We start from the raw sequence: 15,314 nt of genomic DNA, 5'->3' as shown, positions 1-15,314 counted from the left end.
AAGTCCTTTCATAATCATTACACTGGAAGTTTTCCCGTAGGAAACAGATCTGTGGTAAGATTTTCAGGGCTGTGTAGGCAGAGCCCTGGATGAGAAGTGGATGCTGTGTGTTACAATGTTTTCCCTGTCAGTCCTTAGTACATTGTTACACATAGTATACACACAAGCAGGGCAGGCCCATCCCCTGACACAAAGGCGTGCCCCCTCCACACGCGCTTCTCAGCCGGCGTCTCTCCTGGATAGGCCGCGTTCTGTGGGTGATGTCGCTTTATTTTTTAAAGACAACCAGCAACCAATGAGCGGGCGCCTTGCTTTCCTCGGCAGCCAATCGGCGCGCATGTTATTGTTTGGCGTCCCGCTCCTCCGTCGAACACAGGACGGCCGTTATTAGCTCTCAGGCTGTTTCCTTTCCCCTCTGAGGAGAACAATTGGCGCCTTCCTTCCTTACTCTCTTCGCCGCGCAGTGAGCATCCCCGGGCGCCCCGTGTCTCCTGTATGTCCTCGCCATGCCGGAGTTTCTGCAAGACCCGTCCGTCCTCACTAAAGAGAAGCTGAAAAGTGAGCTGGTGGCCAACAACGTGTCTCTGCCGGCCGGGGAGCAGCGCAAAGATGTCTACGTGCAGCTGTATCGGCAGCACCTCACCGCCCGCAACCGAGGTACCCCCGACTTCTCCAGCGATGAGGAGAGGGAGGCCACCCCGGTACGGGGCAGAGGACGCCCGCCTGGACGGGTGAGTAACGTGGGGAGCGGGAGGAAGGCTTCACACTGACTTCTAGGTCCACTGAGACCTCTATAAGACAGCACGCGGTAACTCATAGCAACCAGGCTCAGCACTGCCACCAATCCCACAGGAGACTCCGCTAAACTCGGGCTGCTATTGGTTACCGCTAGCTGGTGACAGGTTATTACATCGCTTTGTTTACTAATCGTGTGTGTGTGCAGTAAACTTCTTACTGATCGCAGGCCTGAGTGTGCGGAATGAATGGGATTGTGGTTGTTAGCGTCCTTAGGAGTAATCAGGAGCTGTCTGTTACTAATCCGGGCCTCCAGCGCTTTCCCTCTGTCAGCCCCTGTCTGATCATGAGAGAGGAACATAGAAATGAGTCTTTATTTGATCACTCCTCTATTGTTCTCCTGTATTGTCCATGTATCCAAGTTAGCTTTGCTCAATGTAGGATCAGAAATGCTGTGCTATTTATGTACTGCTACCAATAATGACTGATCAATACCAAAGCAAGCCCACTCTTGTGTTGAGCTATAGGTGCCGTTCATGGAATTTTACTAAACTGTCAGATCCTGTTGTCAGGAGATCAGAAAGAACTAGTCTTTTTCAAGGGTCTTCAAACTATGGCCCTCCAGTTGTTCAAGAACTACAATTCCCATCATGCCTAGTCATGTATGTGAATGTCAGAGTTTTACAATGCCTCATGGGACGTATAGTTCCGCAACAGCTGGAGGGCTGTAGTTTGAGGATCTCTGCTTTAGATCGTTAGCGTTCAGGATGTATAATACAGGTAAAGGTCAGTAAAGGGACAGGTATGAGTAGAGGATGTTTCACTTGTTTGCTACTATTACTAATCCCAGCTGTACACCCCGAGGGTTGCGTCCTGTATTTGGCACTGTACATCTGCTAGTGTAATAGAGCTCCATCTGTAGGCATTGGCTAGAAAGTTCCCGCCTTTTTTCTTTAGATGCTGTAAACTGACAATTTGTACCATGTCTGCTAACTGTATGCCTGGGTTTAGGAGACAGCTGTTACCTGCACCAAACACTTCCAGGCTCTGTTCTTACCTCACCTAATTGTTTTTTAAACATCTGGTGCAACAGTTCCAGAGCTATATATTAGAGCTGCATGATTCTGGATAAAATGAGAATCACATTTTTATTTTTTGCTTAGAGTAAAGATCACCATTTTCTCATGATTCTTGGCATAACATCTTCTACATTGTTAAAAAGATTGGGCTAACTTTACTGTTTTTATTTATTTTTTTTATTCTATAAAGGGTGTTCTTTTCCAAGAAAAAAATGCTTTTGAAAGACTTCTGCGCAAATACAGTGTGACATAAATGCTTGCAACAATCGCCATTTTATTATCTAGGGTCTCTGAAAAAAAAAATATATTATATAAAAAATGCTTGGGGGCTCTAAGTAATTTTTCTAGCCAAAATAATGCTGATTTAACTTGTAAGCAACACGTGTCAGAAAAGGACTTGGTCTTTAAAAGGTTAAACTGCCCTCATTTAGCCCCCGTTCACATGCAGGCAACGCTACTTCGCACCGAGACCTCGGAGCGGCCGCCACGGACTTCATAACATTGAAGTCTATGGCGGTCGCCTCCTGGTCACCCCAAAGAAGCTCCGGACCCTTTTTCTAGGTTGGAGCGACTTGTGTCGCTCCTATTAGAACGGGTCCACAGCTTCCCTATGGGAAGCGACCTGTGAGGCGACCAGGTCGCCTCACAGGTCGCCCTAGTGTGAACCGAGCCTTACAGATGGAAGTTCATTCTTTTGATCTAAAAGAAATGATACATTGTAAAACATTGTGTTTTAGTTATCTGGCAGCCTTAACAATGTTGATAAACATTTTACAGGAGGCTTTATTTTTGTGACAGCTGTTAGTGAGCAGAGAACAGCTCTGTCAGAACCGAGGACATACTGTTTAACGCGGTAGTATCCCGCTTTTTTACACTTTTACCTACAGGTAAGCCTATAATAAGGCTTACCTGTAGGTACAATTAATATCTCCTAAACTGGCACGGTTTAGGAGATATTTGCAGTTCATGCAGCCGCTCACGCGCTCTGAAGGTCTGGGGGGACCTTCAGTTTTGCTTGCCGGAAAATCACTCCCGTGCGCATGCGTGGGAGTGAAGTCATCGCGGCTCCAGCCAATCACAGCGCCGGAGCTGCCGAACCCAGAAGAGACAGCGAGGGATCATGGCGGCGCCCGCAGCGATGTCCGGGGGTCCGTGTCGGGGCTTCGTTCTAAGGTAAGTAATACATGTATGCGATGCATACTAGCTCATTATACCTTTGTCTTGCAGGTTTTTTTTTTTTTTTTTTTACTTTTTGGGTTTACAACCGCTTTAAAGATTGTAAGGGGAGGTGAATCGAGATTACGCTTTTTTTTTTTTTTTTTTAGCAATTTCTGCAGCTCTAATATATAATCATTTTTTCCAGTGTAATTTCGTTTGCCAGATGCCAATGTGAAATTGCAGGTGCATTGCAGTTTGTTTACAGAGTCAAAGAGGTTGTAATCCTCCAAATTTTTTATTTTTTTAAATAAGAAAACACCTGAAAGACAAAGGCATAATGAGCTAGTAATATGCAACGCATGCTAGCTCATTATGAAATACTTACCTTAGAACGAAGCCCCGAAAGTGCTGACCGCTCACCTCTCTCATGGGTGACATGTTCTGTCGTCCTTCTTCTGGGTTTGCGGCATGCGGCCATCTGATTGGCTGGAGCTGCGATTACGTCACTCCTGTGCGGGAGCCGACAGTCACGGCACAGGGTTCTGAAGGAACGGCACCAGCGGCCGTTCCTTCAGAGCGCATGCGTCAGTGATGTCACTGGCTGCATTTAACCACTTACCGCAAAGTGACGTAGGGGTACTTCGGCAAACTTTGCGGTAGTATATTGGGGATGATGCCTCTAGCTAGAGGCACCATCCCGGTACCGTGGTTTACAGCCGACGGTCGGCCTTCCGTCAGTAACGACCGATGCGGCTCGGGAGCTGCTCGATCGTTACCCGGGTGAGCGGGAGGGGACGTCCCCCCTCCTGCCTCCTTCCGTGACTTTGCTCGGGGCTCGTACGCCGGCTGGATGGAGTCCCGATCAAAGCAGTGTCCATGACGTCACTTCCGGGTTACTTATCTGCAAAAGGCGGCAAATTTAAAGAACGGCTGTATGCAAAAACGCAGTTTTTGGCGTTTTGCATACATGGAAGTGTAGTGGAGGGGTCTAGGGTCTTTTAGGCCCTCGATCCCACCATAAAGAGTACCTGTCACTGCATATTGGTGTCACAAGGGATGTTAACATTGCTTGTGACAGCAATAGAAATGATCAGATTTTTTTTTTTAAACCTGTAATAAAGTTAAAAAAAATTTTAACCCCCCCCCCCCCCCCCCCGTCACCATTAGCTTGCGCACACAAAAAAAAGTATACGAAAGTCGAGCCGCAAATGAAATCGCTGTTCAAACCACACGTGAGGTATCGCCGCGATCGCCAGAGTGTGAGCAATAATTAAAAAAAAAAAAAAAAAAAAAAAAGCTACACTCTAACTCTAACTGGTAACCGTTAAAAAAATGTAAAGCGTCACCTATTGAGATCTCTATTGACCGAAGTTTGTCGCCATCCCACGGGGGGGGCGCAATTTTAAACTGTAACATGTTGGGTATCTATTTGCTCGGTGTGACATCATCTTTCACAATATACAAAAAAAATAAATGGGCTAACTTTACTGTTTAGTATTTTTTAAATGCAGTGAATGTGATTTTTTTTTTTTTTTTCTCAAAATTTTTCCCCAAAAAAATGGCGTTTTAAAGACCGATGCGCAAATACCGCGTGAGAAAAAATATTGCAATGACCGACTTTTTTTTCTCCAGAGTCTTTGCTAAAAAAATATATATAATGTTTGGGGGTTCTAAGTAGTTTTCTAGGAAAAAATACTGGTTTTAACCACTTTACCGCTGAGTACCGGAGTACTACTGCGGCAAAGTGGCTCGTTTTCGTCTGACGACGTAGACCTACGTCGCCAGACTCCTCCCCCTGTAGGCGGCACTCGCGCGCCGCCGGAGGCGCGCTCCCGCTGTTTTCATTCACAGCGGGAGTCGGGCCAGGGGAGGAGCAGAGGCGATCGCCACTGCTCTGCCCTGATCGTCGGGGAATCCAGTTTGGAGATCCGCCCGCCTGTGTAAACAGAGCGGGTGGATCTCCTAAGTGACAGGGAGTGACAGATCGGAGTGTTCAGCATAGCTGAACATCCGATCTGTCCCTCACTCACTCAGTCACCTCCCCCCCCCCCCCCCCCCCACACGTTAGTAAGCACCAGGCATACATTAACCCCTCCCTCTCCAATAAAATTAACCCCTTCCCTGCCAGTGTCATTTTTACAGTAACAGTGCATATTTATAGCACTGATTACTGCAGTAATGTCACTGGTACCCCCAAAAGTGTCAAAATGTCAGTCAAGGGTCCGATCTGTCCGCCGCAATGTCGCAGTCCCGCAAAAAAAAATAGCAGGTCGCCGCCATTACGCGTTAAAAAAAAAAAAAACACCAAAAATGACAAATCCTTCCCATAGTTAGTAAACGTAATAACTTTTGCGCAAACCAATCAAAATACGCTTATTGCGATTTTTTTTTTTTTTTTTTTTCCCAAACATGGGTAGCAGAAAACAAATTGGCCAAAAATTAAAAAAAAAATTGGTTTTTACATTTTTTTTGGGGGGGGGGGGGAATTTCATATAAAAAAAATGTTAAAAATATTGTTCTTTTTTCAAAATAAACGCTCTTTTTTTGTTTATAGCGCAAAAAGTAAAAATCGCACAGGTGATCAAATACCACCAAAAGAAAGCTCTGTTTGTGGGAAAAAAAGGACGTAAATTTCGTTTGGGTACGGCGTTGCATGACCGCGCAATTGTCAGTTAAAGTCGCACAGCGCCGAATCGCAAAAAGTGGCCCAGACGTAAGACAGCAAAATGCTCTAGTGGTAAAGTGGTTAACTTGTAAACAAAAAGTGTCCGAAATAGGGCTGGGGCTTAAGTGGTTAAGGTAAATATCTCCTAAACGGTACAAGTTTAGAAGATATTTACAGTACCTATAGGTAAGTCTTAATATAAGCTTTCCTATTGGTACAACTTGCAGAGGAGGGTTTCCGCTTTAATACTGTAAACATTTTTGTTTTGATTGCACATGTACAGTAACGTGATCAAACCTGAAGGCTGGGTTTACACTTCTGCAAGGACCTCATGTATATCATACGCTTTCCAGCACACATGTTGCGCCATGTATATCATACGCTTTCCAGCACACAAGTTGTGCCATGTATATCATAAGCTTTCCAGCACACAAGTTGTGCCATGTATATCATAAGCTTTCCAGCACACAAGTTGCGCTGCTGCTAATGCATTGGTGTGCTATTCCAATTGACACCCTCACGCACTGGAAACTGCAGCACGTGTTGCAGTGCTGGAAACCGCATATCATTGTGTGGGTTTCCTGCAGCTGTGGTTTTGGAAAAGATGCAGGGACCTTTTTCCTGCATTTTATTATTTTTTTTACATAGGTGCAGCAGCCTGGCCATATGAATGGGCTGCTGTGCCCACACAAACAAGGCCTCAAGCAAACCAGATGTGAGAGGTGGTGGATAATAAGCGCATACCATATACAGGATTGTAATTGCCTGAGTTGTGAGGGTCTAGGTGGCCCAAAGATATCTGGTGAGTGCCCCCCCCCCCAATATATACAAGGTTGTGGGGCACATGGCAAAGTAAAGCACTACTGAGTGTGAAGAGCATTCATCACTAATTTTATTGCACACGGTGAAGGAAAGATGGCGAGATAGACTGTGTATATCTGCACAAAAAAAGGACTTTCACTTGTCAAAAGTTGTTGTTTTTTTTTTTTTTTTTCGGTTATTATTATTATTGTATGAGTACATTTACTAGGTATCACGGTTTTAAAGCGGTTGTATCCTCCAAAAACAAACCTTGCAAGACCAAAGCATAATGAGCTAGTATGCATCACATACTAACTCATTATGAAATACTTACCTTAGAACAAAGCCCCAACACGGTCACCTGGACACTGCTGAGGCAGCTGACATCTTCCCTCGGCGTCTCTTCCGGGCTCGGTGCTGTGAGTGGCTAGAGCCGTGGTGAGGTCACTCCCACACATGTGCGCGGGAGTTCACTTTCTGGCAAGGAGCTCTGAAGGTCCGCCGGAGCTTCAGTGCGCATGCGCCACTGGTGTCAACGGCTGCATGCAGGGCGAAATATATCTCCTAAACCCTGCAGGTTTTGGAGATATTTTACCTACAGATAAGTCTTATTATAGGCTTACCTGTAGGTAAAAGTGGAATATACTACCGCTTTAAGCTAGCACATCAAACACATAGTTGATTTATAGCCTAGCCCTGGCTTTAGAGTCTATTCACAAACAGTGCTGTGTCACTACACAGCTGGTGTGCGATGCAGTAGAATAACTACAGCATAGATTGTGGCACGTCACACTGTTCACTTTTTTTAAAACAAACTTTAATGTATTGCCACACAGTGGCGTTAAGTTATGTTGGTCAATGCTCTGCCAGATCGCTTCCGGTGGGAGAGGAAGGAGCAAACCATTACAAAGTGTGGAAATCTTTTGGCTGTACAAACTGCCATCCCAAAAAAACAATCAAGACACCTTGCTCATACATAAAGTCGGGGGGGGGGGGGGGGGTTGGCTACAGGACCTATTTGGATGTCATTACTGTTGATTAAAGACAAGCCAGAGGAGTGTTGGAACACTTGTATGATCACCTATAATCTAGTGGTCCATACCTTAGGGTAAGATGCCCGGTGTGCTGTCAGTGGAGGAATTTCAGTTTACCTTTTTGCACCATGGGTGTCCCCTAGGACTTAGGGATTTTTACACCTATAGTGTTTGTTGCTTTTCTTATGCTTTGGGTGTTTTTGATTGTGTGTGTTTGTGTGTATGTGGACTTTTTCATAAAGGAGTTTAAGCACTACATCTTCTGTTATAATTGTGGTAATTGTCACAGCAATATATACTAGCTGCTTCGTATTAATCCTAGTGCAGTGAAAAATGTTTTTTCAGAAAGGGAAAAAAAAAAAAGGGGAAAAGTACAATGCACTGTAGTGTTCTTTAGTAAATGCCAGTGCAATGCGGTGGTTTGGACCGGCCAGGTAGGAGAGAAGGCATTTTTACTTGTCTTGCAGTGGGACTGTGCTGGAATAGCTGCCCGATGTGGGCATATGGCACCTGGTGTAAATAGTCCCTAAAGGACTCACACCATGTAATTTTAAAATGCATTTATCTACATAGCTCAGTACAGACTCTGTTCCTGGGCAAAAAAAAACGTGTCTTGTTCGCTCCATACTCGTTTGGTGTGCACTTCTTAACTGCTTCCTTACCATTGGATGTCAAATGACGTCCTGGGCTTTAAGTGGGGATATCTGAATGATGCCTGCAGCTGTTGGCATCATTCAGGTATCATTTTTTTTTTCTTAGCTGGCGATTCCCTGCACCGTAAGAACAATCATAGCAGCTATTTATCTGCTTGATCTTTCCTACAGGCGGTGGGAGGGGACACCCCCCCCCCCCCCCCCCCACACACATACACCAACTGCCCTCCCGACACCCTCCAGTGCTTCTACCGGCTCGTCCGTGTGGCAAGCCGGAGAAGGAATTTGGTGGAGGTACACTATAGAGACTGCCGAGGACCAGATGGTTTCCGGCAGTCTCTGACTCTTGGAGGCCCAGGATCGACGTTAGGACATCATGCCTGGCCTTGCAGTTGTCATTACTGCCGTGATCTCGGCTGGATAGCAGAGTTTTTTTGATTTCAGCCTGCAGGGAAGAGATCTGAGGTCTTATTGACCCCCAGAGCTCTCCATAAAGAGGACCTGTCATGCACTATTTCTATTACAAGGAATGTTTACATTTCTTGTAATATGAATAAAAGTGATCAAAAAAAATTAAAGGCAAAGTGTAAAAATAAACAATTGAAGAAAAAAAATTTAAAGTGCCCCCGTCCCCGCGTGTTCGCACGCAGAAGCGAAAGCATGCATGTGTCGTGGCCACATATGAAACGGCGTTCATGAGTAATTTCCTAGCAAAAGTTTTGTACATGTAGGAGAGGAGTGCCGGAAGTGGTTGAAAATGTCCATAGTTTTTTTTTTTAGCGCGTCTCCGCACTGAGTTAGTGGGAATGTCTTTTTGTGATACTTCAGAGTTTAGAAAATAAACCATGTAATGTATTATAACAATACAACACATCACCCCTACAAAACCTACACCAGCATGCTGACATGAACGAGCACTTAAAGCGGAGTTCCACCCTGGGAATACTTTTTTTAATAAAAATACCCCCGGGACAGTCAGGGCTAGTACATTCCACAATGGATAGCCTCTGATCTGTCCCGGGTTGCACTTACCTTTTAGGAGAAATACTTACCTTGAAAAAGTATTGTCCAGTGCTGCCATCTCAGGTGTGGGCAGCTTGAAGCCAGCGCGATCCTCTTCTGTGTCTTCTTCGGTCCCATGATGCACTGCACCGGCCCCGCCGTCACTTCCGGTGCCGCAGCGTCATCCCTCCACAGCTTCTGGGCATGCCCAGAAGCTGTTTAGCAGGGAATGATGCGCGCGCACCGGAACTGACGTCAGGGCCGGTGCAGGCGCATTGATTCCTGGGAGCGATGACGTTCAGCTCCCAGGAATCATTGCAAAGCCAGGAAGTGACGAATCGCCGTGGCCGCCGAGGGGAGGAAGAAGGAAGTAAGGTAAGTATGTTTTCTTCTATACGAGGTAAGTTAAAAAAAAAATTGCGATTATCCATTTGTTTTTCAGGTGACCTGGAGCGAGAAGATGGAGGTAAGTATAAATTTAGGGTGGAACTCCACTTTAAAGTATAATTTTTTTTTTTTTTTTTTCATCAAGTGGAGAGGGATTAGAACACCTTTTAGGTTTTTATGGCTGTCTGTGCCCCGTTGGGGTGGTTCTCCCCCCACATTAGTTTTGTTTACCGTAATCACTAAAAGTGAAAAAATGTCAAATTTGGGGTTGTCCTCAGCACAGAGGAAAAAGCTAATGGGGACACACTGATGACCCTGGTAACAACCAAGAATTCCCTCAGTCTGAAGGGATTTCTTTTCACTTTCTTTTTTTGGCTGTGACCGGATGTAAAGTTAAAGTTCTTCACACCTGAGCGTATCGTTTACATGCTTTTTTTTTTTTTTTTTTTTTTTTTTTTTTTGCATGTGTTTGGAAGCAGGCATTGACATCTAACCTCAGGCGTTTTGCTTCACGTGACAAAAAGCTCAGATGTTAATAGGGGCCATTAAAATGAATGGGGTTTTGCTTGTTGGGCATTTTGAGACTTCAGAGATGAGCGTTTTACGAGCTGAAAAACGCTCCGGTGTGAACAGGGCCTTAATCTTCCTTATGGGACACAGATTTAATAAAAAAAAAAAAAGTGTCTTCATTGGAATGGTTTCCCCTTTCTGTTCTAGTGGCAAATTTTGCATGTTTGTGTTCTCTAATCAGACAATATTCCCGCCATTTCTCCTATAAGAATGATTACTCTGTAATCCAATCCGTCCCCATAGATAGAACAGAGAGCGAGGCAGAATCTGACAATAGATTCTCTCCCCACCGCTCTCTATCTACCGTCGGATAGTGCATTTGACAAACTGCTCGACCAGCCATAGCCCGCCCAATAGAATTTTGATCCGGCTATGACGCTGCGCGTATGCGCAGATCGTCAGGCAGAATCAGATGATTCTTCCCGTAGTCTCCCGTCGAAAAATGCATCTGATGGACTGCGCATGCGCAATAATGACGTCAACCTCAGCTGAGCGGAACAGTCAGTTGGAGTGATGTGATTTACCGCGCATGCGCAGTCCGTCAGATGCATTCTTCGATGAGAGGCATTATCCGACGTTACACCAGCATACAATTGGACAATAGAAGTTAGTGTATGTATAGCTAAAACATTTTTTGTTTTTGATAAAGTAGAAAAGCTTAAGAGCCCATTCAGACTAGCGCGACGCGACTCGGCAACACTTGGGGGGGGGGGGGGCGACTTGTCAGTCCCGTGCACCACAACTTTGGAGCGACTTGCGGGGACTTCACATAATGGAAGTCTATGCAAGTCGCTCCGAGGTCGCCCCAAAGTAGTACAGGACCCTTTTTCTAAATCATAGCGACTTGTGTCGCTCCTATTAGAATGGATCCTGTGCTAATCAATGGACCGCTAATGTGAATGGGCTCTAAAACCTTAGTGTTTAATGTAATTTGTGTATGTATGTATGTATGTATATGTATGTGTGTGTGTGTGTGTATGTATGTATATATATATATATATATATATATATATATATAAATATAAAAATGTGTGTGTGTGTGTGTATATATGTATGTAACCCATCCGCAATACACATTTATTGACAGGAACCACCTCTTTTGTGTAAGATCTCTCAGGATCTACATATGTATAGGTACATACTACTACGATTGGGGTGTATGCACATTTGCACATAACCTAGGCAATGCCTCTGTTCTGTCGGACAGGAAGAGAGAGATCCTGTGTTCCTACTAATCAGGAACACAGATCTCTCTACCTGCAGTCAGTCCATCCCCCACACAGTTAGAAAGCTCTCTGTAGGAGCACACTTAAAGGAGTTGTAAAGTCTTTAAGCTTTTTTAACCTTAATGCATTAAGGTGAAAAACCTTGGTTGCAGCTGTCCCCCAGACCTGACACCCCCCCCGTCTTACCTGAACCTGAATGTTCCAGCGACGAGCATGAGCCTAGCAGCTCCAGCCACTGTCTCGGGTCCTCATTGGATAGATGCATAGCAGCAGGACCCATTGGCAGAGTTCCGCTGTCTTGTGTCAATGGACGCAGCAGTGGGACTTGTGAGGAGGAGCCGGGAGTGCCGCTGGGGCACCCCAGAAAAGGAGGATCGTAGCTGCTCTGTGCCAAACCCTTGCACAGAGCAGGTAAGTATGACCTGTTTGTAATTTTTTTTTATCACTTTAACCCTTTGATTGCCCTTGGTGTTAACCCCTTCCCTGCCAGTGTAATTTATACAGTAACAGTCCATATTTTTTTAGCACTGATTACTGTATTGATGTCACTGGTCCCCAAAAAGTGTCCAGTGTCCGATTTGTTCGCCACAATGTTGCAGTCCCGCTAAAAATCGCTGATCGCTGCCATTGCGAATTTAAAAAAAAAGTCCATAAGTCTATCCCATACTTTTGCGCAAACCAGTCAATATACGCTTTTTGGGATTTATTTTACCAAAAATAAGTAGCAGAATACAAATTGGCCTAAACTGATAAAGACATTTTTATTAAAAAAAAAAAAGTTACTGGATATGTTTTATAGCAGAAAGTAACTTTTTTTTTTTTTTGTTTCTTTTGTTTTTTTTTTTTTCGAAATTGTCGGGCTTTGTTTAAAGTGCAACAAATAAAAACCGCACAGGTGATCAAATACCACCAAAAAGCTCTATTTGTGTGTGGGGGGGGGGGGAGAAAGACATCAATTTTAACTTAGTACAACTCCACACAACTGTGCAATTGTCAGTTAAAGCAATGCAGTGCCATATCACGGAAAATGGACTGGTCATTAAGGGGGTAAAACCTTCCGGAGCTGAAGTGGTAAAAGGAATAGTTCACCTTTACCGCAAAACTGCCTATGCAGATAAAGGGAATCTGTAGATCTAAAAAAAAAAAAGCAGTGCAGCTCTGACTAAAGTTGAATAAGGTGTAGGTCATTTACATACCTTATGACAGGGCTTAACAAATTTGCTTGAAATCTTAGGAGCCAGCTAAAGTTAGGCTGCGGCAGTTTTTTTTTTTTCATGCATGCTGAATGGCTGGCTTCTTTCGGACCTGTTGCCATACACACAGGCCAAATGGCATGCAGTTTTTAATGGACCGGCTAATGTTGCCCGGCATTCGACCCATGTGTACTTGGCGTGATGGGTAGTGGCTCACTGGGGAAGGACAGTGCAGCAAGTGCAGTTTTTAATGGACCCGCTTATGTTGCCCGGCATTCGACCCGTGTGTACTTGGCGTGATGGGTAGTGGCTCACTAGGGAAGGACAGTGCAGCAAGTGGAAGGCAATGGGAGATCCAGTAACTCATGCCATCTTAGGCCTCCTTCACGCGTGCACCTCCGCTAAGCAGAATCTACTTGCTTAGCGGGGATTTCTCCGCTAATCCCCGCTGAGCAGGTCGATGACAGGTCTTGTCCGCTCTGCTATGCAGAGCGAACATGGACACAGTCCTGCTCTCCTCTATGGGGCAGTCGGATGGGAATGGACTGTCTGTCCATTTCAATCTGATGCCATCTGATTTCAATCCGTTGGATGGATGGAAAGTAGGACCACCATCCGTCTGTTTTTGGCTAACAGGATCGGATGGCGGCGGTTGTCAGCGGACATCCGCCACTCCATAGAGGAGACTGGAGGGTCAGATCAGATCCGCCTGAAAAACTGATACAGACCTGTTCAGACAGCCCATGTGAAAGGGACCTTCGGCTTTGTGGCATGACGGGGAGAGCAAAAAGGAATTTTAATGGGGAAAAAATAAAAACGGTTTCCATCTTTGTGGAATTGTAAATGGGACTAAGGCTGTTCTGACCAGCTGCCCCTCACTCCCTGTCCACTCACCGGTAAGGACAGGGCGCCAGATCAAGCCCTCAACATCTTTAAACTCATCTTCTCTGAGCAGTGAGAACGGTCAGGGGAAACCCTCAGCGCCGCCAGTGACTGCTTGTTGCAGCCCCGGCCACCACAAGAGGGCGCCATCTCCCTACAGCAGGCCACAAAGCCGCATTCTCAATTACCGGCCGTCGAGGCATCTTAGTCTGTGCACCCATGGGAGGGGGGGGGGGGGGGCCACATGGGGACAACACATCCCAACCTGCAAAAACTCATTTCAGGAAGGTGGCAAACCTACTTTTTGGATGTATGGCCAAATGGTTCAACTTTGGTCTCATCAGACCATAACACATTTTCTTACATGCTTTTGGCAGGCTGGATGTAGGTTTTTGCACAATGTACTGCACTTGAATGTTTTATTTTGGTAAAAAAGGCTTCTGTCTTTCCACTACAGCCCACACATTTGAACAATAAGGGAGATTGTTGTCACATATAGTATGCAATCAGTACTTGCTCAACATTACTGCAGATACTTTAAAGTGATACTAAACACACATTGTTTAATTTACATTCTCCCTTCTCTCTCTGTGTGGATGATGGTACTGTAATTATTTTATTAAAGTTTTTTTTTTTTTTTTTTTTTTCCTTGTCGATATACAGGTGTCGCATGACACAGCTCTTTCCCAGCTTGTCTGTAGTGAAATATTGTCAGGAAGAGCTTCTATTCCACATCCCATAATATATAGAGGGGGTATAAACCTATGCAGCTACATTATTTATTTTATTTTTTTTGTTCACCACTAAACTAATTGTTTGCCTTTTGGCCTCATGCACACTAGAATGCTGCTGTAAAAGCGCAAGTTTTTTTAGCATTGTGCAGCATTTTTGCATTAGCGTTATTTAGCAAAACTACCCCCCCCCCCCCCTTCCATAAAGAGATGACTGGCAGGATTTTCTGTCTGATGATCTAAGATCTTCTCTTTGCCATGCTATGGATCATATGGGGGTTCAGGGATGGGCCAGCTCATTGGAGTTAGAGGAGCAGGATTCCAGTATGACAGGGTCACCCCGAGCCTGCAATTTTCAGAAGGTCCTGTGCTGAGCAAATTGGATCTCCGCCATTTCGATAATAAAGGACCAGTCCATATACCAGCAGCCATTACCATGTTCTTGACTAGATGCATGTCTGATTTGGAGATCTCACAGGGAGATCCCCACTGAGCTATTGTGTTCTGATGTGATGACGACCCCCGCCAGAACACATCGGTCAGCACTCTTAGCCATTGGATGCCAATCAGCAGACCTTTTTTGGTCATGCCCTCTTCGACAGAAGCCAGACATTTTGCCAGCTTCTGGCTACATAAAAGAAGGGGTTTTGTGGTTTTAAAGCTTTGTATTTAAAATACAAAATCTTACAAAACTAACTAACTTTTTTTTTTTAGCTGGTTCCTAGCTTCAAACCAAATTTGTAAAGCCCTGGCTTACAGATAGTAAAAAAAAAAAAAAAAAAAATGATTATCTCAGAAAATGATAATATTGTGAAAGTTCAATATCGTAGACTTAGTCCCCGTTCACACTGGGGCGACCTGGTCGCCTCACAGGTCGCCGTAGGTCGCCTTCCATAGGGAAGCTGCGGACCCGTTCTAATAGGAGCGACACAAGTCGCTCCGACTTAGAAAAAGGGTCCGGAGCTTCTTTAGGGCGACCGTCATAGACTTCAATGTTATGAAGTCTGTGCCGGCCGCTCCGAGGTCGCCCCGGGAAGTCGGATCGCGGCAATGTGAACGGGCCCTTATGGTGTTAAACTCTAATCAACTAATTAACTCAAAACACCTGTAAAAGGTTTCCAGAGCATTTAAATGGTCTCTGTCTGGTTCAGTAGGTTACTCAATCATGTGGAAGTCCGCTGACTTGACAGTTGTTCAG

General features: G+C 45.0%; 1 protein-coding gene across 1 annotated transcript in view; it reads left to right on the top strand.

Moving 5' to 3' along the window:
- Positions 1–245: 245 nt before the first annotated feature.
- Positions 246–15,314, top strand: part of TMPO (thymopoietin) — a 56,428-nt gene continuing 41,359 nt past the window's right edge. The window contains exon 1 of the mRNA XM_082252688.1: positions 246–731. Within this exon, the coding sequence (XP_082108814.1) occupies positions 507–731 (225 nt within the window). The 5' untranslated portion in view covers positions 246–506. The remainder of the gene's footprint in view (positions 732–15,314) is intronic.

This window comes from Pelophylax lessonae, assembly GCF_965119305.1.
Source record: "Pelophylax lessonae genome assembly, chromosome: 4".
Classification (NCBI taxonomy): domain Eukaryota; kingdom Metazoa; phylum Chordata; class Amphibia; order Anura; family Ranidae; genus Pelophylax; species Pelophylax lessonae.
The sequence above is the reverse complement of the archived record's forward strand: the minus strand, read 5'-3'. Positions and strand labels throughout refer to the sequence as shown.